The sequence below is a fragment of the Siphateles boraxobius genome, unplaced genomic scaffold, assembly GCF_051911475.1.
Source record: "Siphateles boraxobius isolate OS27281-9 unplaced genomic scaffold, OSU_SipBor_1 41, whole genome shotgun sequence".
NCBI lineage: Eukaryota > Metazoa > Chordata > Actinopteri > Cypriniformes > Leuciscidae > Siphateles > Siphateles boraxobius.
Genome location: NW_027509042.1, coordinates 27791644 through 27816615, shown reverse-complemented (window position 1 = coordinate 27816615; position 24972 = coordinate 27791644). Strand labels below are relative to the sequence as shown.

Sequence of the window (24972 nt, the reverse complement as noted above, 5' to 3'; positions counted from 1 at the left end):
CATTAGTTATATGTGCCTATAGGCGGGTCCAAAAAGCACATACACACACAGGGATGTGCAGCAGCACACATGTCCCGTAGATGGTATGCTTGCACACTTTAACCTTGCGCACAAGCAGATCCATTTCCTCTCTGGAGAAGTCTTTCCGCTTGCAAATTCCACCATGTAAATAGAGATTCTGCCATGGCGCGAGAGCAACTGGCTTTTAAAGGGAATGGGAGATGAGACTCGCGTGTGTTTTGGGCGTAACTTATATAATCCAATCATTTACTCATTAAGAGAATAGGGACAACCCTTTTAGACCATGCGCCTGGCACACAGACGATTTTTTCCCGTTGTTAAACTAGCAAAAGTGGATTCGGACACGCCCTGAGTGCACCTGCGCTGTGCGCTTTAGACCATGCGCTTAGATCGTTAAAATAGGGCCCATTGAGTGAAAATGTTCCAGGCCTAGTTTGTCTTCCACTGTCATCACTCTTATCCTTCAGAGCTCCTGAGACACCAGGCTGGTGCAGCGCGCAGTGACGTTCATTAACACAGGGGTTTTCAAACTTTTTGTGTGTGTGTGGACCACTATTTGTAATCAAGAATTTTCACGGACCACCTCATAATACACATATTAAAATATATCTACACAGAGTCCTTCCTGAATTAATCCGCACCTCTAAATAGGCTTACTAACATTAAAACTATAACTGGTCATCACATCAGTACAACAGCTTGTTAAAAGAAAGTTTACTGCACACAACGGCTGCCACATATTTAATTTATTTACTCAAGCGCCCGAGGGCATAATCAGGTTCATTTCAGGGATGCAAACATGTATGGTCAAAAAAGAGAGAGCTAATCGAAGCCCTCGCCCCGCGGCAAATATCCAGATACTTTGCCGCCAACCCCTGTCACTCCTATAGGTACATGTAGTAAAATGAAATTCAAATAAAGTTTTAAAGGGCACCTATTATGGACCTTTTTACAAGATTTAATATTGGTCTTGGGTGTCCCCAGAATGTATTTGTGAAGTTTCAGCACAAAATACCCCCCAGTTAATTTATTATAACCATTTGAATGTGTCATTTTTGGGGCCTGTTTTGAAACAAGCTGTTTTGAGGCAGACGACCTTAAATGCAAATGAGCTGCTAATCCCCACCCTACCGCTGGATGTGGGCGTAACTTGCATAACTATGGCAATTAACAGTCGGTAGAACCATAATGGCCGAGAGTGATAGACCCGCAATTGTGTATGGCATTCGGCCGTATGTTTGAACCAGAGTCCGACCCAGATGACGAAGACACTCCGGCTGAAGAAACACGATCGAGAATGTACCAGGATGTCTCGGAATGGTTATTTGATACATTTATGAACTCATTGCGTTGTCATCGCTGTGCAACACACACACAGACACACACAAACTGTGATAACGTTGACGCAAATGTTTGAAAACACAAACACAAGTACCGATAATAACAATAACAATATCTTAAAAAACATATGAAAACGTGTGGTTATTTAAAAGGTTTAAATTACATAAATCATACGACGACAACAACATTTGTTGTCGATGACTATTAACGTTACCTCAGAAATCATAAAATACACTTACTTCTTCAGGAATTGTCGTTGGATCGCGAACACTAAGCAACGATCCACCCTTGAGGATTAATTTTGTAGCAAGACGTGCTTTGAATTGACCGCCGTTCAAAAAACAGTCACTCTCAAAATGATTTGAGCAAACATAAACGTACTTCGGGAGTGTAAGAGGCGCATTTCCTTCATAAATAAAATCCACCCACTGCGTTTTCAGTGGCTCTGATGTCGGAAGGAAGTGCAAACAACTATGCGAAGTATTACAGCCCACCACAAAACACTTATTTTTCTTAGGAGGCATTTTCTAGAAGGCAGCACAAATCTTCAGAACAGCGGTCCAGCTGTCGTTGAAACAACAATGGAGGATCAGATCACGGAGGGAGGTACCAACCACCAACCACACTGTCAATCAAACCCCTTTCCCATGTTCTACGTCACAAAAAGCTGAATCTTAGAACAGCTCATTCTGAGAGAGTGCATATGAATTATTGAGATTGTAAAAAAAAACACTGGGTGCATTTTTATCATTCTAGGGTGGTTTTGCTCACACACTGCCAACACACATTTATGTTCAAACAGCATGTAAAAGTGAATTTTGCATAATAGGTGCCCTTTAACAAGAAAGGTTTTATAAAAAGATAAACCTCACATATTTCAGCCTTTAAATAATTTTTCACAAAAAAAGGTTTTATAAAAAGATAAACCTCACATATTTCAGCCTTTAAATCATTTTTATAAAAAGAATGAGTCAAAAAAAGATAAATTACTTGACATTTACATCTATGCACATTAGCTTATCTTTTATTATTAGCTAATAGTAAAATTCGGTCCGATTTTCCCGTGCCGTCTGTCGTTGCTATGCTCGCTCTCCACAACTTACTTGTGCTTAGTAGCTAATAGATTTCCACCACCGAAAAACGCTTGCTGTAGCTCTGCTACAAGATTTATTTACGGAGAAGAGAAAAACACACGTAGTGTTTGGGTGCACGTGCATTCTTACATTCTTCATTGACTGAGCTTTCAATGTTTACGGAAAGGATTAAGCTGATTTGTTTGTTCTTCTCACATGAACTGCGGTGCGTTTGCAGCATTATGAAAAGTTGAGGTGTTTTCATCTCGCTGCGCCTAAAAAAATGAGTGCGTCACTTCAATTATGAGCGCACTTGCCGCGCACCTACATGAAATAATGAACTTGAGAGCGCAAAAGACACGATATGTGAACGGCCCCTTGACGAGCTACCTCCAATCGAGCGACGTGTTGGAGACCCCAGTAAAAGATACGCAGCAAGAAGAAACACTAGCGTTTCACGCTTGCGCGCATACTGCTGCTTTGGCGTGCAGTGTTCTGATTTGCTTATTTCCTTTTTACTTGTTTCGTGGAGGCAATCCAGAATTACTGTTGGTGAAATTATAATCAGACAAATATTTTATATAATGGCAAAATATTTGCCTCTGCCGCTTTCCTCTTCAGAGAACCTGTTGCTATCCACCGATCCATGTTGTGGTTCTAACGGCACTGAACTTGAACGTCTCGGCCGAGCACCACTAGCCTATTTTAGTAATCACACAATAACCTGACAATTTAATTAAAATTTTATATCAATATAGGCCCATATTCTTGTTACTTTTTCTTTTTTTATGGGGATTCCTGGTAAAATGAAGGTAAAAAATATTATTTTATATTTTATTTTGCCTTTCCACGGACCACCTGCAGTACCCTCACGGACCACTAGTGGTCCGCGGACCACAGTTTGGGAACCACTGCATTAACACTCGCGCCACTGGCCTCACTCCGTTCCCACAGTAATTTGAACGATAAAATTCTACATTTTCTGTGTAATTGACTATTGTTTTCAGTGTCGACTAGTAGCAGCTGTACTGTTTAGTTGCCTAGTCTTGCACATCCCTAAAATCTGCATGACATTTCTTAATAGCAAGGTAATAACGTTGATGTTTTTGAAGCAGTTCAACAGATTCTCTGTTAGTAGAAACGCTGCCAATCCCTGTTGAGAGTCGCACAGACTCAGAGAAAGAGAGATTTAGCATGTGAATGATCTAATAACTGCATTTGTGAGGATACCAATGGCTCAAGCCTATGTTACTAGCTCTAAAATTATGTCTTGGAATTAGCAACAGAGGCATGGGATAAAATGCATAAGGAATTAGTTACAAGAACAAGATGTTTTTTGTTCCATCAAAGTTTTATTTGTTTATTTAATGTGATGATACCGGTCATTCTCCAGTACCAATGTTCTGTGGATTAAGTGGAGTGTAAATGCAAAATATAGACCTGCCACTTTTTCTTTGTAAAATCCAAATGATCACTCAGATCATTAGGATCCCATCAGCTAGAAATACCAAGGGTTTACTCAAAGCATGGGGAGTCTTGCTTTTAGCTACTATGCCACCCGCAGCTGGAACCAGCTTCCAGAAGAGATCAGATGTGCTCCAACAGTAGTCACATTCAAATCCAGACTCAAAACACATCAGTTTAGCTGTACAATCAATGAATGAGCTCTGTGCCACTGTACGTCCAACTATTTGCACTATTTTATTTCCTTTTTATTCTAAACTGTTCTTTATTATTTTAATTACTTCTATATAAAGCACTTTGAATTACCATTGTGTATGAAATGTGCTATATAAATAAACTTGCCTTGCCTATGTAATGTGTTTTTTGTTCATTTTATTACTAACTTCTCAGATTAGTCACTCGGAACTATTTTACATTTAAAAATCTGTGAATTTATTTGTAAAAAGTCTCTAAGTACTATGTTTTATGATCTGTCCAGACTGATTATTTTTTATTTCATGAATAAATAGGACACCACCGAAGACCAGACCAAAGAAAAACCTTGCAAGAGCGTTTTCAACATTTGAACATTGACACCAGGCCATTATTATGGTTACCACACCTCAAGACAATTATTCTGCTTATACTAGACAACAATGCACACAGAGGTGTAACAGTCACTACCTTTGAATTATTAGAAAAATTAGATGGTAATGCAATGGCCCATCATTAATTATTCTTTATATGTTTACAGCGATCTGATCAAAAGTGGTTAGCCTATACGCATTACCATTTCCACCTGATATTAACATGGTTTTTAAATGTGTCTTCTGGGACCACTTTGTGTGACACTCCCCTCTTAATCCGCTGACGCAGTAGAATCGTGTGGCGCACGAGTACTACTGAATAAACCCATTTTATGCTGCTTATGAGTGAGCAGGAAAGGAAGGAAAATAAAGCAATTAACAGTGCAGCTTCGGCTGTAATCTGGGTGTTTTGGTATAACACAGCAAAGTTTGAAGATGTTGTTTTCCTGTGCTTTTTCACAACATGTCCCAGATGAGTGGGCGGTGAGTTGGTGGCCCTTCAATGCATTCCAGGACGCATTCACAACAGATGAGCTTGTACACTACACAAAACGATGTTTTTGACTGCATTTCCTTCATATTCAACAGATTAATGGTTCTGCATTTTTTCCTTTGAAAGAAACTGATATAATCTGTGTTTTAAAATAAGTATCAAAGTTTAGAAAGTGTACATTTTTCACAGTGTAACTATTCTTCTGTTTCAGTCAAGTGACTTTGTTCATCTGATATACAGAGATAAATTGTCCATGAATGTTAAATTCAGTAAAAATGTTTGGTTACACTTTACTTTCAAGGTATCCTCGTTACATGGTAATTAAGCAATTAACTACTGAGTAATATTAACAACATGTACATAGGGTTTGATTTTGAGGTAGTTGCATGCAATTATGCATTACATACTTTTATTACCAGGGGTGCACATAAGCTTTCCAATCTGGTTCATGAGCACCTGGAGATTCGATTTGTTGTCACACAGCACATATTGTGACGCATTAAAATATAACTATAAAAAAGCATTATTGCGCTGTTATTTAAATTTTTTTTTTTTAATATAACCGTATTATCACACTTTTATTAAAGGTCCAATATGTAAGAATTTTGTAATAAAATTTCCAAAAATCACATTCACAGTGTGATATATTTCCTGCAGTTGTGTACTTACAATATCCCAAAAGTCTCCAAAGATTTTTTATTTCAGAGAAATTCCAATTTTAAATAAGTGTCTGTCCCGGAAAAAAATGTTGCCTGTCAATGACGCAATATCCGTGCTATCCTTGGTTTCCGCTCGAACTGCCATAGCCATGACGTAACCATGGCGACAGACATGGACAACTGCGTAATGCGTAACGTTTAGCGGCACACAGTTCTTGTTTCGTTCAAACATATACCATGGCAAGCAGACTTTGGGACAAACAAGTAGAACTAAAATGAGGATCAATATCAGCGTACTGTTTTTGAGATGCCGAGAGCTCCACGTCCGTGACTAATTTGGACTCGACAGAGCTTCACGTGTCACGACTTGACAGCTTTATTAGACAGGTGAGCAAATGTATAAAACAAATCAATGTTAACGTTAGCTCAACATGATGACATGTTAGAATATGGTCAGTATGTTTTTCTAATCTTGATCTAGCTGCTAGTTTCTTATAGAAAACGAACACGTAGAATAACATAACTTTCAACACACATTTAAATGCCGTTTAGTGTGATAGTGTAACGTTAGACCAAGTGAAACAGCGCTGCGTTACCTGCGTTATAAACTGACCTGTGTGAGTAATCCAGCACTTGCGTGTAGTTCTGTAGAATTAAATGTCCTTATTCCTTTCTATCTGCGGGACTCGCGTGTGATATCTGTCTCTTTAGCAATCACGACCTGCTTCATACCACTGTAATGTTAAAAAACATGAGTGTTTTTTTACTCATCCATAAACATTATTAGATCCATCAGCTTGACAGCAAGTCCCATCATTCAGCTCATCACTGCGTCATAAGCATACGCATTTGTTATTGTTGGAAACTGCGCCCTCTTGTGGCCAAAAAAGCTACATATTGTACCTTTAAATACAAAATTAGTATGTAAATATTAGCATTGTATTTAAGTGTACCATAAAATGATTGTATTTTTATTTAAGTTTAATTTTTACACGAATTTCACATTTTCAAAATTAAAATCAGCAAGCTTTTATTTTGGCGGATTGCCAGGGAGCATGTATATGCACTGCCGGTTTTAGCACTGCCGAGTGAAGCGCATTTTGCTCTGAAACCGTCAGCTTTATGCATTGTTCAAATGGAAATATTAAACAGTATTACAGTAAGTCGATCTCAAACGGTAATTGTGCATTATCAGTTGTAAACCATGTCAGTACGCAAATGAGCGGTTTGAACTTATTTACCCAGCGCATTTTTTATTTTGGTCGCGCATGCGCACCCCTTATGTGCACCCCTGGTTATTACTATAGTAAATTTATGTAACAAGTACTCCGTTAGCAAATGTTAACATGTATGAAGAATGTGTGATCTCTGAACCTGTAGGATGATGTCATAGAGTCGTATAAGATCCTGTGGTCGTGGTCCTCTTTTGTTCTCATCAGTCTGTGGCTCCTTCAGTTTAGCTTGCAGTGCATGAGCCATGCTCTCATTCCTCTTCACCAAAGTCCACAGTTTGATATATGTCAGGTAGCTGCATGCATACATGTATAAATACAAGCATGCATGACTGTCAAGCATCACAGCATAGTATGTTTTTCATCAGCTGTCATATTAATATGTGCAGCCATCATACTAACCTGTGCAGGTATTGCAGATTAGAAACTTTGCCACTCTCTGCACCTTCTGTTGCTCTTTCTCGCTGCTTCTGTTGGGGCAAAAAATGTTTTTTGTATGTTAAAAAAATGGCTTTATGTTTTTTAGGTTTGAGATGTCAGTGTTTTGAATAATTACTTGGATTGTGGCTTCCAGTCACAGTTTTATAACGGACAGAAAATAGTTTCACAATATATAAGATCTCCAACGTGTTTTACAATTTTTACATTGATGTGGGATTCTGTCAAACAAACAAAAATCTAAATTGTCTTGTTTATAGTCTGTTGTGCTGTGTTTAAGAGCAAATATGGTAAGATGGGGCTGCACAAGTAAAAATCAAATCCACTTTATTGAAAAGCCTATCCTAATGAGGTATTAATGTTAACTAGTGGTCGGCCGATATATTGGCCGATATTTGCCATTTTTAAAATAACGGCATTGGCCGATAAGTTTTTCTGATTGGCCGATGTGTTGGAAGCGGGACTTTTATTTTGACCTGCGGCGCTGAGAACACCAGCTCCTGAGAAGAGAACGGCAGCACCAGATCACACAGCCCTCACTCACATTCTACATCTTCATTAGTTTATGATCTCTGTCAGTCATATCTAATACTTTGTTAGACAGAACTGGTAAAAAGAAAGTAAATGGTATGCGAAAAAGTGATTTGATTACTTTGTTTAACTTCTTTCCCCCGGTAGGGGGCCATCTTACCCTTTTTTTTTAAATGTATGACATTTTGTATTATAACTTCATTAGCAAATGTTTTTATTTCTTTCCTATAATAACATGATCATCATCATCCAGCACATGCTTAAAGGATTAGTTCACCTCAAAATGAAAATTTCCTAATAATTTAGTCACCCCAATGCCATCAAAGATATCCATGTCTTTCTTTCCTCCGTGGAAAAGAAATTAAGTTTGAGGAAAACATTTCTGGATTTTTCTTCGAACAATGGACTTCAATGGCAACCAACATTTTGAAGTCCAAATCAATGCAGTTTCAAAGGTCTTTGAAGTGCTTCAAAGGACTGTGGACGATAACAGCTGAGGAAGAGGGTCTTATCTAGCGAAACGATAGGTCATTTAAAAAAAAAAAAAAAGAAAAAAAATGATACATACATATACACACACATATATATATATATATATATATATATATATATATATATATATATATACATATATACATACACTTTTTAACTACAATTGTTCGGAAATGAGCTGAACTGCAACGCGCCGGGAACTACGTCATCACTTTGAAAGGTCACGCTCGATGTCACTGTCGCAAGTACCGCCCCACTGTTTACAAAGCGACCGTGCGAAGGAGGATAGTTCAAATTGTATTATATGTTGAATGACATATTTATTCATTTGTGTCATTGTTTAAAATGGTCCTTACGTGTGCGTATCCTGGGTGTTTAAATCTTTTAAAACCTAAACGTTTTTTTCAGTGGGGCGGTACTTCCGCCGGCGACATCGATCGTGACCTCTCAACGTGATGACGTAGTTCCTGGTGCGTTGCAGATCAGCTCAATCCGAACAATTGTAGTTAAACAGTATACACATACATATATATATATATACACACACACTCACCTAAAGGATTATTAGGAACACCATATTTTTTGTGTTTGACCCCCTTTCGCCTTCAGAACTGCCTTAATTCTACGTGGCGTTGATTCAACAAGGTGCTGAAAGCATTCTTTAGAAATGTTGGCCCAAATTGATAGGATAGCATCTTGCAGTTGATGGAGATTTGTGGGATGCACATCCAGGGCACGAAGCTCCCGTTCCACCACATCCCAAAGATGCTCTATTGGGTTGAGATCAGGGGCCTCATTTATAAAACTTTGCGTAGGATTTGCGTCAGAAGTGGCGTACGGATGAAACATAGGACGTGCGTACGCACAGAAATATTCGGATTTATAAAACCGTGCGGACGCACATCCTACGCAGTTTTCCCTTAATAAATCACAATCAATTCTAAATGTAGCGCAGCTTTTGCGGCTTCATGTCACGCCCATAGTTGCCCATAAATAGTCTGTGAAACGCCCACAAGTTAATATTCATCGATTGCGAAATCATGGCAAACACAGAGAGGAAATCAAAAAAACGTAGAAGTTATCGTTGGCGAGGTGGAAAAGAGGAGAAAAATGTTGTTTGGAGGGCACAGTGTGGGCATTACTAATGCAAAAAAGGCACTTGAGTGGCAAAAGGTTGCAAACGCCGTAAATGCTGTAGCCTCACAACCTCGGACTGTGGCCGAAATAAAAAAGAAATGGTCAGACATCAAAGTCGAGGCAAAAAAGCGTCTAGCGCTCCATCGCCAGAGTGTGTCTGCCACGGGTGGGGGAAAGGGGACACCGACATTTAAAAAAGACATTTTTACTATGAAAACAACTTTCCCCAGTGGACAAATAATACATTATCTATCTATCTATCTATCTATCTATCTATCTATCCCCCTAATTATCTATCTATCTGACTGACTATCTAATTGCATCTATATCTGCTCCGCCAGACGGACACATTGGCGAGAATATCAGTTTTGTACATTATTTCGTTCTGTGTACCATCTTATTTATGAGGATGAATTGTATAAAATGCCAATATTATTGCAGAACATATTTCACTTTTCTTTTTGCAAATATGTGTTAATTTGTATTTCTGTTGCAGATCGATCAAACGGGGTGTTCGTGTAGGCTGTTAATTGAAAGACTTGGTTTGTAAAGTCTTCATGTTATTTATGAGAGGCAGTATTGCCATTTCTTTTACACAACGGTCTACAGTTTCACACACTTTCACGCGTTTCTTCCATCTGCCGACGGTGTCGCCATTTCTCATTTCACCCGTTTTTGTGCGTACGCCTGGGTCAGAGCTTGCGTGAAGGACCGCACATTTTACCGTCAAGTTTGCTTTTTATAAATACCAATTATTGCGTAGAGAGCGGCGTACGCCTTCTTTTGTGCGTACGCAACGTTTATAAATGAGGCCCCTGGTGACTGTGGGGGCCATTTTAGTACAATGAACTCATTGTCATGTTCAAGAAAATTTTAAATGATTCGAGCTTTGTGACATGGCGCATTATCCTTCTGGAAGTAGCCATCAGAAGATGGGTACATGGTGGCCATAAAGGGATGGACATGGTCAGAAACAATGCTAAGGTAGGCCGTGGCATTTAAACAATGCCCAATTGGCACTAAGGGGCCTAAAAGTGTGCCAAGAAAACATCCCCCACATCATTACACCACCAGCCTGTACAGTGGTAACAAGGCATGATGGATCCATGTTCTCATTCTGTTTACACCAAATTCTGACTCTACCATCTGAATGTCTCAACAGAAATCGAGACTCATCAGACCAGGCAATAATTTTCCAGTATTCAACTGTCCAATTTTGGTGAGCTCTTGCAAATTGTAGCCTCTTTTTCCTATTTGTAGTGGAGATGAGTGGTACCCGGTGGGGTCTTCTGCTGTTGTAGCCCATCCGCCTCAAGGTTGTGCATGTTGTGGCTTCACAAATGCTTTTCTGCATACCTCGGTTGTAACGAGTGGTTATTTCAGTCAAAGTTGCTCTATCAGCTTGAATCAGTCGGCCCATTCTCCTCTGACCTCTAGCATCAACAAGGCATTTTCGCCCACAGGACTGCCGCATACTGGATGTTTTTCCCATTTCACACCATTCTTTGTAAACCCTAGAAAAACCTGTGCGTGAAAATCCCAGTAACTGAGCAGATTGTGAAATACTCAGACCGGCCCGTCTGGCACCAACAACCTTGCCACGCTCAAAATTGCTTAAATCACCTTTTTTTCCCATTCTGACATTCAGTTAGGAGTTCAGGAGATTGTCTTGACCAGGACCACACCACTAAATGCATTGAAGCAACTGCCATGTGATTGGTTGATTAGATAATTGCATTAATGAGAAATTGAACAGGTGTTCCTAATAATCCTTTAGGTGAGTATATATATATATACACACACAGGTCCCTCTCAAAAAATTAGCATATTGTGATAAAGTATATTATTTTCCATAATGTAATGATAAAAATTAAACTTTCATATATTTTAGATTCATTGCACACCAACTGAAATATTTCAGGTCTTTTATTGTTTTAATACTGATGATTTTGGCTTACATCTCATGAAAACCCCAAATTCCTATCTCAAAAAATTTTCATATCATGAAAAGGGTCTCTAAACGAGCTATTAACCTAATCATCTGAATCAACTAATTAACTCTAAACACCTGCAAAAGATTCCTGAGGCTTTTAAAAACTCCCCGCCTGTTTCATTACTCAAAACCGCAATCATGGGTAAGACTGCCGACCTGACTGCTGTCCAGAAGGCCATCATTGACACCCTCAAGCAAGAGGGTACGACACAGAAAGAAATTTCTGAACAAATAGGCTGTTCCCAGAGTGCTGTATCAAGGCACCTCAGTGGGAAGTCTGTGGGAAGGAAAAAGTGTGGCAAAAAACGCTGCACAACGAGAAGAGGTGACCAGACCCTGAGGAAGATTGTGGAGAAGAACCGATTCCAGACCTTGGGGGATCTGCGGAAGCAGTGGACTGAGTCTGGAGTAGAAACATCCAGAGCCACCGTGCACAGGCGTGTGCAGGAAATGGGCTACAGGTACCGCATTCCCCAGGTCAACTCACTTTTGAACCAGAAACAGCGCAGAAGCGCCTGACCTGGACTGTGGCTCAGTGGTCCAAAGTACTTTTTTCGGATGAAAGGAAATTTTGCATCTAATTCGGAAATCAAGGTGCCAGAGTCTGGAGGAAGACTGGGGAGAAGGAAATGCCAAAATGCCTGAAGTCCAGTGTCAAGTACCCACAGTCAGTGATGGTCTGGGGTGCCATGTCAGCTGCTGGGGTTGGTCCACTGTGTTTTATAAAGGGCAGGGTCAATGCAGCTAGCTATCAGGAGATTTTGGAGCACTTCATGCTTCCATCTGCTGAAAAGCTTTATGGAGATGAAGATTTCATTTTTCATCACGACCTGGCACCTGCTCACAGTGCCAAAACCACTGGTAAACGGTTTACTGACCATGGTATTACTGTGCTCAATTGGCCTGCCAACTCTCCTGACCTGAACCCCATAGAGAATCTGTGGGATATTGTGAAGAGAAAGTTGAGAGACGCAAGACCCAACACTCTGGATGAGCTTAAGGCCGCTATCGAAGCATCCTGGGCCTCCATAACACCTCAACAGTGCCACAGGCTGATTGCCTCCATGCCACGCCGCATTGAAGCAGTCATTTCTGCAAAAGGATTCCCGACCAAGTATTGAGTGCATAACTGAACAATTATTTGAAGGTTGACTTTTTTTTGTATTAAAAACACTTATTTTATTGGTCGGATGAAATATGCTAATTTTTTGAAATCGGAATTTTGGGTTTTCATGAGCTGTATGCCAAAATCATCAGTATTAAAACAATAAAAGACCTGAAATATTTCAGTTGGTGTGCAATGAATCTAAAATATATGAACGTTTAATTTTTATCATTACATTATGTAAAATAATGAACTTTATCACAATATGCAAATTTTTTGAGAAGGACCTGTATACACGCATTTGCATTGTCTGATTTGATGCAGTGTAATGCAATGCATATAGCCAAGTTACTATTGCTCAAATCACATTTAGAGAAGTGTAGGTGTCAGTAGTGCGTCTCACCACATCAGTCCTGATCTCCTCTTTGACCGCCTGGATGGTGTCTCTACACTCTGACAGCAGGCTTTCATATAGGTGCTCCTTTGTTTCTTCATTATCTGCCTGTGAGTAAGAGACTTAAACAGTCAGGATACCTGCATTCACTGTGTATTTTGTGCATAACTGTACAATGAAAATATTTTTCAAATTGCATGTGCTCTATAGCTATAAAAAAAATGTCTTTACATTGAAGCTTTTGGTGCAGACATGTGCATGTGATTTTAGGTTCATTTTGTTTGGTGGGAAAGGATTCCTTAAGTGCACACCAGCCTCTCCTTTACTCAGGATTGTCTAACATGCGTAGTCCAGTAGTGATCAACACTGTGGATTGGTGTAGTCGTAAATTATGATCTTAAGAGAGTTGTCCTTTTAACTAAAAAGCCAAGTGTCATAGTTAGCAGTTACTAGGAGTAGATTGTTTTTGTAGTTAAGATTTTTTTTATTAAAGTCTAAAATCAGGCATCTAGAAAGCTGTAGGAGGTGAGGGTTGTTTTGTTAATTCTTATGCTTTATCCTGTTTATGTTAGTTGAGGAGCTATAGAAATAGTGTAATAAAAAAACAGTTTGCCCTGCTAACAGTCACATTTGTATTGTATCCCAACCCCTAGATGGGGGGTAAGCGTGATTTTTTTCCCCAAACCACTTCAGCGGAAATCCCGCCCTGCAGCCGATTTCATTGGTTTAGGTTACAGTGACGGGTAGGTTTAGGGATCAGTGTTTGGTGTAGGCAATCAGTACAGTGATTGACATGACCAATGAAAACTTTAGAATCGGCTGCAGGGCGGGATTTCCGCTGAAGTGGTTTGGGGAAAAAAATCACGCGGGGGGTAACAATGCATTTAATAATGGAATTAGAAAGTCATTTGGCATTTTGACATCTCTCATTAGAGTCACAAATGATTTGCTCTTATCATCCGATCGTGGTTGTATCTCTCTATTAGTGCTACTCGATCTTAGTGCTGCATTTGACACTATCGACCACAACATTCTCTTAAATAGACTCAAATTATGTTGGCATTAGTGGAATTGCACTAGCAGTGTTTAAATCATACTTATCTGACCGTTATCAGTTTGTAGTAGTAAATGAAGAGATGTCTTAACGGTCAAAAGTTCGGTATTGTGTACCACAAGGCTCAGAACTAGGACCGTTGCTGTTCACTCTGTACATACTACCCTTAGGAGATATCATTAGGAAGCATGGCATTAGTTTTCACTGTTATGCTGATGATACTCAGCTCTAATTTTGTGGATTGGTAAATTTCGTCAGGGCATGAAGAAATATAACGGAACGCATAGCTGATATAAAAAACTGGATGACTAGTAATTTCCTACTACTTAATTCTGAAAAAAACAGATTCTAATTATTGGACAAAAAACGTCCTCACGTAATAACCTAGAATACTGTCTAACACTTGATGGCTGCTCTGTCAACTCCTCGTTGTCGGTTAGGAACCTGGGTGTGCTCTTTTATGCCAATCTTTCATTTGAAAGTTACGTGTCTAGTATCTGTAAAACCGCATTTTTTCATCTTAAAAATATATCTAAATTATGTCATATGTCCTTCACGTCTAATGCGATCTCAAAATTCTGGCCAGTTGATAATACCTAGAATATCTAAATGGACTACTGGCGGTAGATCCTTTTCCTATTTAGCACCAAAACTTTGGAACAATCTTCCTAACATGGTCCGGGAAGCAGACACAGTCTGTCAGTTCAAATCTAGACTAAAAACACATCTCTTTGGCTTAGCATACACATAACACATTAGAGAGTTCTATAATTCAATTTTAGGCTGCATATTTTAGATCAGCCGGAAACGGGAACACTTACCATAAATCCTGATGTACTTTGTACATAAGGATGGCGTCTATGCTAATATTAGTCTCTGTTTATCCTGAGGTTTACCGCAGTCCGCCGGATCCAGGCCATATCTAGATCTGATGAAGGACCATCGCATGGACACCACGACAACGCATCCCTGAAGTGCCAGCCTCATCAACACTGTGAAGCGATACCGGCGTGATGACTCTGACCCCCAACCAGATGGAACTGGATAAATATTGTGAAAGTTCTGATCCCATCTGACTTCTGACCTATAATGCTGCCTGAATCAATCATACACTGTTCGTTTGTTGGCCAAAGCGGGACTGGCCCCCCGACTGAGCGTGGGTTCTCCCAAGGTTTTTTTCTCCATTCTGTCACCTGATGGAGTTTTGGTTCCTTGCCACTGTTGCCTCTTCGCCATTGGCTTTTGGCTTGCTTAGTTGGGGACATTTAATTTTGTATTTAACAATACTATTACAACATTGTTTTCCTGTTATCTCTGTAAAGCTGCTTTGAAACAATCTGTATTGTAAAAAGCGCTATATAAATAAAGGTGACTTGACTTGAGGGACAAACGCTTAAAAGGAGGCTTAAAAGTAGGAGCCCCACGGTTTGGCATGCATGTGCCAATTGTGCAACAGGGAAAAATGACTCAGTGGGACAACATTGAGTATCGTGGTATAGCAATAATTTTTGGGACAAGTGTCACTGTGGCACCAAGTATCACAATACTTATTTACTTGATATTTTAATGGTTTTATTTTGGTCCATCTACACTGATATGACGACTATACTGTGTTAAAATTGCTGAACACCACAATATGGAAAACAACCTTGTTTTTCACAATGTAAATTCAAACATAAAAATGGCTGAAGACAACTATAACAGAAATAAATCAACCACAATTACGTAAATTTGCCATCAGCCTACTTCCCCTTCGACTTTTAACTCCACTAGAACAGCAACTGACAGGGCCGGACTGTAGCCACGCCAGCCCACATTACCACAGCCCCATGTCAAGTCAAGTGAAGTCATCCTCATTTATATAGCGCTTTTAACAATGTAGATTGTTTCAAAGCAGCTCTACAGAGATACACATATAATTTAAGGTAACAGAGATTGGTTTGGTTTTATAGTGGTTCTTGAATAATGTTTTTTCCAGCTAAAGTTAGTTTTGATTGATTCACTTCCGTCTAAATGATCATTTGTTATTAAATTAGGGGCCGCTAAGACGACACCGTTCTCTCTAAACAGACTTTAAACGCGAACCTGTGATAGACGCTGATGGCGTTCACATGCGCATTAAGAATTGATTCTATAGTTATGTGCATTTGAATATATGTGCACAGGTTTGTAATTCCTTACAAACCATGCCTAAACAAACTACTTGTCTTGTCTATAAATTGATGCACAATTTTATTTGATCAATTCGGGTAGGTACGCAAACCGAAAAAATCCACAATGCTTTATCTGTAGAGTGGTATAGGGATCCTCCATAAGGAGAGGATAGTTGGCACTTTAGCACTGCATTGTCATCGGGTCCAGGCGAAGGTCCTTTGTCAGATCTGGAAACGGCCTGGATCCGGCAGGCTGCGGGAAAACCTTGGGATAAACAAAGACACTAAAATTAGCGTAGATGCCATTCTTCTTATGATGTAACGAGTACATCAGGATTTAAGAGAGGTGTTCCCATCCACAGACAAGGGAATTCAAATGTGAGGTAGTTAGGGGGGGTTCGGGTTAATTTAGACAAGTTAATTTACTCAAGGCTACCAGGAAAGTAGGGATGGCCCGATACCGATACTGGCATCGGGGATCGGGTCGATACTGTCCTCATATACTCGTACTCATAAAAATTCGCCGATACCACGCCCCGATACCACGTACATTTTGCGAAACGAAACTGGCCGCCGCGAGTGCTTTGTCGAGGTGAACTGAGGCATAGGGACGTGCACTCCCAAAGCAAAAGAGTGCGGCGCGGCACTAGATCTGATGGCCGAGCGCGAGCGCGGGCGCGGGCGGTAATGCACTCACTCTGTGTGTGCGGGTTCCGGGAGAATAAAACGATTCGCGGGACTCCCGCAAACTAGAAATATCTATGAATACAACATATTAAAACTAATAGATTTTCATTCATCTGTTGCAGAAAAGCAAGAAGAACAACTAAAACAAAATAGAAACGATTTACAGGCCAGAGTTTCTATTCATAACATGTTTGCAGCGTTGAGCGATGTAGCCAATCACAGACATGTGTGTTGATTTCTTGAACGCAATGGCTAATCAGAAGCATTTAAGATAGACTCCCCTCACTGCTCAAAACTTTTTTGTTCAGTGCTGAATTCTGTATGCTGGCAAATCCTCTAATTATAACAAACAAAGTGTGGATATTATGAAAGATTCATTGTGCAGTCAGCTTCATTGATAATAACAGATGTGTGAGATCGCGATGAACTGTCAGCTTTTTAGGAATTAGACTATTAAGGGAGCGCACTTTGGGCGCATTCAGTCATGTCAGACCATGCACGCAGTAACTGCTTGCTTTTATGTTAAATTAACAGTGGTTTGTGTGTTAATACATTTATTATTTTACTCATTATTATTTATTTTTAGACTTGTTAAAACAAGCAGAGAAGAAAATAAAAACAGTCTTCTAACCTGTGTTCTAAAATACTCTTCTGTCTTCTTTTCTGGGAGCCTATAGTTACTTTTGCGGTAGAAATATCGGTATCGGTACTCGATATCGGCAAGTACACAAATGTAAATACTCGTACCGGTTTGAAAAAAAAATGGTATCGGGCCATCCCTACAGGAAAGCAGTAGCATAAATCAGCATTGCCAATAGGAACCTTCTACAAGCTTTGGAATTTGAAAACGTCAGTTTTTAAATGTTAAAAGTAACTTTAAATACAAATTATAGGCTACATTTACAGCAGTTGGTGTAATTGGCAGACGTTCCCTTAGGCATAATGCGCTGTTGAAACGCGTCAAAGCATTTTCAGGTATAAATATGCAGCATTAACGCACGTAGGTGATTTTGAATGAATATTTCATGTCGATATACAATGGTTACATAAATCCTGCTATTGATATCTTTGTAAGACTGCCGACCCTATAGAATAGTGGCAAGAGAAAACAAATGTCCGGTGAATATCGAACCCAAAACTAACTTTACCGCGCTCAACCACCATGAGTGCATTTCACGCATTAGTAATCACTGCCGTTCAGCAGGGAGGTGAGAAAGGACTGTGCCTGTATGCGTGATCCGGCGTAGATGCACTCAAATCAGACAGGAGAACAGTGACTGAGAACAATGTCAGGAAGCGTGTTTGTGAAGGCGTTTGTGATATTACGTTTTGATTTGATGCGGAAGGACTCCATCAGATGGACCACCAGGCTGAATGCAATTTGACGGTGCATGCAACATTTTTTTAACAAAAGCCTACCATCGCACTATCATTGATATTAACGAATCTATTTATTCATTCATTTATCTAAGGTGCCGGAACCTGCTCACTTTAACCCATGGATACATAGCCGCATTTCAAATAGCGCACACATAAGACAACACGAATGGAACAACACAATTATATATCCATAACTAGGGATGGGTATGGTTAAGGTTTTAATGGTATTACTACTATTACCGAAACTGCTTATCGATTTGGTACTTTAACGGTATTCTTATCTGTTCTTTTTGATATTTTTTTAAATAATCAAATGTAAAATAACACTGCATAGTTTTCACAGTATAAATTGATAAGATTAATTATTATTAAAGCTATAGTTTTTCATTCAAGAGCTGAGTAATTTTAAATAGTAAATTTTAATGTTAAGTTTGGGTTTTAGGGAGAAATGACGCACCTCCGTGAAGGTAAGGAAGTAGCGCTAGAAGGAATGCAGCTAATTTAATAGTTTTAACTCATATCTTCTCTTTATAATCCTTGGAAGCCGAAATTGAAAATAAAATTAGATTAATAATCTCAGCCCTAAAGTGTGACCAGACTTCTCTCGACCATCGCCCCTCATTAAGCAGGGGCTTTTGTGTTGCGTGCGCTGTAGCTCCGTGAGAGATATAGGTCTCTTCTGGATTACGAATAGCAAAAATGCATCTCAGACAAATGGTTTAATATTATTGCATATAGAAACGGCCAGCAAGATAGAATTTGCAAGATAACGTCTATATAGCAAATAGTGCATTTTCTTAATTTCTCCAGTACCGACAGCAGAAACGATAGTGTAGGAGTTTATCGATACTGCAGTCTTTCAGAATTTAGCACCGGGGCTCATTTAATACCGTGTTTCGGTACCCATCCCTATCCATAACGTACCACCAAAACACCCGTCTCAAGTATTCTCGTAAACAGTCGTCATGTCTCAAGTGAAGTGAACAGAAAAGAAAGAAATTGGATGTGTAAAATTATATTAAAACATTAGGTCTTAGGTGCATTAGGTCTTAAAGGGACAGCAGCCTAAATATACCTGCTGCTGTCTGTCATTGTAAAAAAAAGAAAGAGACTTTTACAAAGATTAATCTATATTTAATTTATACAGTGAAGACTAAGTGTTCTTAAGAAAGTTCAGTACTGTAACAACCACCAAGGACAATCAAATTTCTCATCATGAAAATGTGCATTTTTAATTTTCAATCAATATTTTTTAAATTCTGTAAAGTATGTCTTTTTCATACTGGAAGCGACAGGACGGCACATTACCACATGAGTTTGTTGTATTCAGAATGCCAGTTGGGTAATGCGTGATCCTCAGTAATGTAGTGTATGGCGTAAAAGTTTTGTAGTGCATTTCAGCCTTTAGTTTCAAGACAAGTAAAATAAATTTTACTGTGGTTAACAAAAGTATTTGGTCATTGGTCCTGGGGTGTGAACTTGTGAATTGCAATTCAAATTGACTTCAGGATCACAGAAAGAATCTGATGATAGACTCGCACTGTACAATTTATAAAACAGGTGTAATGGTAGCCCAACATCTAAGAATCTGGATTGCTTGAAGGACAAGTTTGGTATTTTACATTTAAAGCCCTGTTTTAAGATCGTGTCTGATGAAATAGAAGGGTTAAGATTGAAATTTGGACAAATGCTGCTGTCCCGAGAATTTTCGGTTTCTGTGTTAACACCCCCCAACCTACACAATGGTTTCATAGGGGCAATGGAACAATCATTCATAAAACGCTTTAAATTTTAGTTTACAAAGACGTGAAACTCACCGAGGTTAACAAGGTTATGAGATCAATTTGGGTAGTTGTGAATTAAATAATTAGAAAGTTACTATCACCATATTTTTGCTGACCTACTACTGAGGATGAAAGACAAGCATCAGCACAAAGAACATAAAACAAGTTTAGCAGAGACTAGGCAAATTAAATACAGAGCAAATGACATAAGAGCATGGGCTTTTGTCATTTCTTTCCATAAAATAATAAAATCATAAAAATAATTAAGAAGCCATCAGATTTCTGTGGGATAAGAAAGAGAAGCATAGAAAGAAAAAAACAAATTGGAAAATTTTATGTTAATTTACTGCTACAAAATGAACTTTATAACACCATGAACAAACAAACATAAGCACACGCCCACATAGAGACTGTGGTCACACCTAACCAACACCTTGCATGACTAACCGCAACAGGGTGAACCAGAATTTCGCTGAAAGCGAGACTGTGTTAGACTAAAACAAAAAAGAAAAAAACTAGGAGAGCAATCCCTAAGAATGATTATTCTGTACAGAATGCAGTCTGGTTAAGATGGGACAAGATACCACAGATGTGAGCATTCTCATGGGTGAGGTGTGCCTAGGTGGGGAAGATACCAATAACTAACCATTAGGGCTAGGAATTTTTTGGTACCTCCCAATTTGATTCAAAACAATTATTGAGGTTATGATTTGATTAAAAATCAATTCACGATTTTTAATAAAATTGTTTCGATATACATGGAAAAATGTTATAGTAGTTTCCTGTTTTATAAATGTGCGTGTAAATAAATACGTTTGTATTAAATACGTTTGTTTTTTATAAATGTGTGCCTCACGAAGCGCTTTTTTTTAATTATGCACATTTTGTGTTTCTGTTTACATTTCTTTTATAACTTATGTATAGGAACAAAGAAATATACTTTCTATTACAGTTACATGCACTTTAGAGGTGTGTTAATAAAGCACCTGTTTGTTACAGTTGTGGTTTGTATTCAACAATGTACAATATTGTACAGTTTGTTCTGCTAAATAAACCATGACAGGAAACATGCTGGGGTCAATTTGTTCTTAAACATTGGTAATACTGCACACATTATTTAAAAATATACTCAGGTACTTAATTACTTGTGTATTTACTAATTATTGAATCGATATCGAAGAATCGAAGCTTTAAAAAATTGTGAAATTCCTAACAATACACAGCCCTACTGGAGATTATCACTTTAAACAAAATACACAATCAGAAAGCGATCTTATGAAAGACTCACCTCCAGCTTGTGCTGTAGCATGTAAAAGTCTATGTTCACAACATAGACTTCTAAACATTTTTCTTTAATTTTCTGCTAAAAGCAGTCACTACACTATAAGCGCTAGGGCTGAAAACAGAAACAAAATTCACCAAGCTATCGCGATTTAAAAAAATCGATTTTATACCAGACTCGATATTAATTCAAATGCTTTATTTTTGTCCTTGCTTGTAGATGAGGTTGACAGAAGTTAGCCACTTTCGTTCAACAGAGGATGAAATGTGTCGTTATTAGGGGTGTAACGATTAACTAGTTTTTTCGATGCATCGATTACAAATCCTGACGATGCATCGATCTTGAAACATGTATTTTGAATTGTGAATCGTTTATTTCGGTCAATATTCAATTTAAAATTCTAAGAATCAAATAATTTGAGATTCTATAGCGATTCAGTGCTTTAAAATATATAAACATTAAATGACTACATGCGCGAATTAATGAGGCGTTGTGCGGCGTCATTTCGCGTCCTCGCAGCTCTCCTTCACAGATACTCGCTGCACTCTTTACCATCTTTCACTGGATTTCGCTCGCGCTCGGTCCCATATAGCTCTCATCTACAGATTTTTGAGCAGTCCATGTTTGAGCTCTCCTCAGGACAGCCACTGATGTTCACATGAGGAGATGACAGCTCTCTATTGAGGAAGCAAGTCTTGAGTCAAACCGCTCAAGCCATTGATAAAGCTACCATATCATTGCGCGGGCAATGGTATGAAACAACGCGTTCGTTGCGTGGAAACGTCGCCGTTATTTTCTTTAAGATAAGATAATGAAGTTTTACGGAAATGGGTCATACCCGTCCTGAGCAGTTGAAGTGAAACCCCACTTATTCAAGGGTGCGCATTTATTACATGGAAAGAGCAAACGCATAATAGACCTAAAATACACACGCTTCCTATGAATCATGAATGATGAATGAAATTTAACTTAATGTCGTTAAACTGAATGTACGAAGGAAACTGCTGAAATAACTACAATATTAATTACACTGAAATAAGAGCGCGTGGTTTATCCATCAATCAGATGCGCATTAAAGTTGCATTCGTAATCGTTACTATAGCACAAGTAGACACCCGGCGCATTTTCTTTCAGAATCATAAGGAAAATGTTCAGTATAAAGAGAACAGAGTACTCCATGAGGAATACTGACTATTCCATTAGTTGGGAAAGTTCATGGTATTTTTAGTCTCACAATGGAAGGATGTTTAATGTACCAGGAACACTTTAAGGTTATGTATCCATTAACACTATCCTACAAAATAGTTAGCATGATGAACTAACAATACTTTTAAAGCCTTTTTAAATCTTGGCTTACATTTCTACAAATGTTAATTTATAGGCTTTGGAAATATTTTTTTTATAATAATAGATTAATTAAAAACTAACATGAACTAACATTAACAATAGACAAAATGTCGTTGTTTTTTTTTCTCCCCACTCTCTGACCCCACGAAGGCCGCTGTGTAATTCACACCCTGACTTAGACCCATTGTGGGAAGCATTTAAATAATCCTATGAATGCATAGAAAAAATGAAGAATCAAATTAATCGAATCGCATCGAATTTTAATGTGAATCGCAATTAATCAAATCTTTCTGAATTTGCAAAAATCTTTCTTGGATCGAAAACCTATGAATCGTGAATCGAATCGCTGCCTACCCAAAGATTCACAGCCCTAGTCGTTATCTATGAGTTTTGAGTGACGTAATGCCTCAAGTGGATGCGTGGAAGTGACGCGAGACTGAATGCACTGAAAAGCCCTCGCACTACTCATTTGCTGAGAGAGGTATAAGACTATAGAGCTGCACGATTCATCTTTAAAAGACTGATCTCGATTCAAACACACACGCAATCTTTCAATTCGTCTGTCAATTAAACTTTGACAAAATCATAATCGCAACATTCAGTGTTGCCGCTGACCCAGAGAGAGTTGTCATGAAACAGCTTCACAACCTCATAGTATTATTATTTCTGTGATGCAAGTTAAAATTATCATAGAAGTACTTGGCTAAAAGTTTAAAGTTCAAATATGAACACTGATGTCTACGATAGCGATCAAAATCAGTTTTTGATTGAAACTTGGTGCTTAAATTAACGCATTTATCGATTACATTGTTTCGCCATTAAGTGGTGACAAGTGACTGTTAAAAAGAGAATGTAGTATTGTTAAGATGCTTCTGAAATAAGTCTCATCTTATAAATCATGCACAGTCTGTATAAGTGTAGGATTTAACTTTTCCCAATGGTCTAGTGTTAAAAAAATTGCAATATCAAATCGCAATACTAGCAGAATTGCAATTCTTAAAAAAATCAACAAAAAAAAAATCCCAATACATATCGTATCGACACCCAAGTATCGTCATGATAGTATCGAATCGGGAGATAGGTGTATCGTCCCAGCCCTAAGCGCCATTTCTTCTTGCCGATCATCCGCCATGTTTTTTTTGGAAAGGAATTTGTTAGTGTGTGGTGTGCTTTCCTGATCATATCACAGCACTTCACACACTAGAGGAACAATATGGTTAAATCTATGATTGTGTTAAATCATGTTTGTGGTCACACATTTAAAAAAAATCTTTTAGTGTGGCTCCAGCTTCACAGACAGAACTTTGGGTTAAGATTTTTGAAAGACGACATGCTAAAATCTTTGCTGGAGAACTGTTACACTACAAACCTTCAATAATTTCTTCTCCACACAAGAACTCGTCAAGCTTAATTAACACATTACGGAAATCTAATACATTGGCGAGCACCCAAACAATTGTGTTTGGCCAAAGAGAATTCTAACACTACTCACTATCCCTAGAGTTAAACTTAAAATTTGAGGTGATCACGTTTTTGCAACCGCTGAACCTAAACTTTGGAATAGCCTTCCACTAAAAATTAGACATGCCCTTTCCATCAATGCTTTTAAATCTTATGACAAATGTACTCTTCCCACTTTTAACATTCCTTAAGTACGTTATTTTGAATCTCTCTTGTATATTGTTGAACTATTTCATAGTTTCTAGAACTATTGGCGGAAGTTCCCGGATTTTGACGTGTTCAACGTGCACGAGTCCCCGGTCAAAGAACTGCACAAAAAGCGGAAGAAGGGGGGCGGATAAGAGATTTATGCGCCTGCGCGCTAACTTGTTTTTCACAGGAGCAGCGCTTAAAGTGAGCCGGTGGCGAAATCTCGCTGTCTTTCATTGCAGACCATCAAGCCTTCACTAAGACGAGATAACAGCATCTTTTGCTGTTATTCAGGTCTCGCAGCTCAATGACACTGCCCTGTGTCAACTCTCGTGTCTTTGACGTGCAGGAACTGGGAGCGATTTTAGTTCTAGGAACTCCTTTTGGAGGAACTAACTTAGCCCCAACTTTAGAGTAGGGTCTAAACCAGCACTATAGTGTAGGGTATGGACCAATCAGACACATACTAATTATTCATTATATACAAAGGTTTATGAAACTCCTCACACAGCCCAAATGAACAAACACAAGGGCAGAAACAGTGTCATGTTACAGGGCATGATAAGGAGATTTTACGACCTCCGAGGAATGTGGCCACATACTCAAGAGAGAGACTATGAAACAGAAACCTCTTTAAAACAGACTTTGCTGCATTAATCATAGACTAACTGATCTATAAATGAACATGCATAAAAC

The 24972-nt window shown here is 38.7% G+C and overlaps 1 protein-coding gene across 1 annotated transcript in view; it reads right to left on the bottom strand.

Moving 5' to 3' along the window:
• The window catches only part of srp68 (signal recognition particle 68), an 85225-nt gene that overhangs the window by 24519 nt on the left and 35734 nt on the right, over window positions 1-24972 (bottom strand). Inside the window, exons 10-12 of the mRNA XM_077199130.1 lie at window positions 12949-13047; window positions 7252-7319; window positions 6992-7145 (exon numbers count right to left, since the gene is read on the bottom strand). Of these exons, the coding sequence (XP_077055245.1) occupies window positions 6992-7145; window positions 7252-7319; window positions 12949-13047 (321 nt within the window). The remainder of the gene's footprint in view (window positions 1-6991; window positions 7146-7251; window positions 7320-12948; window positions 13048-24972) is intronic.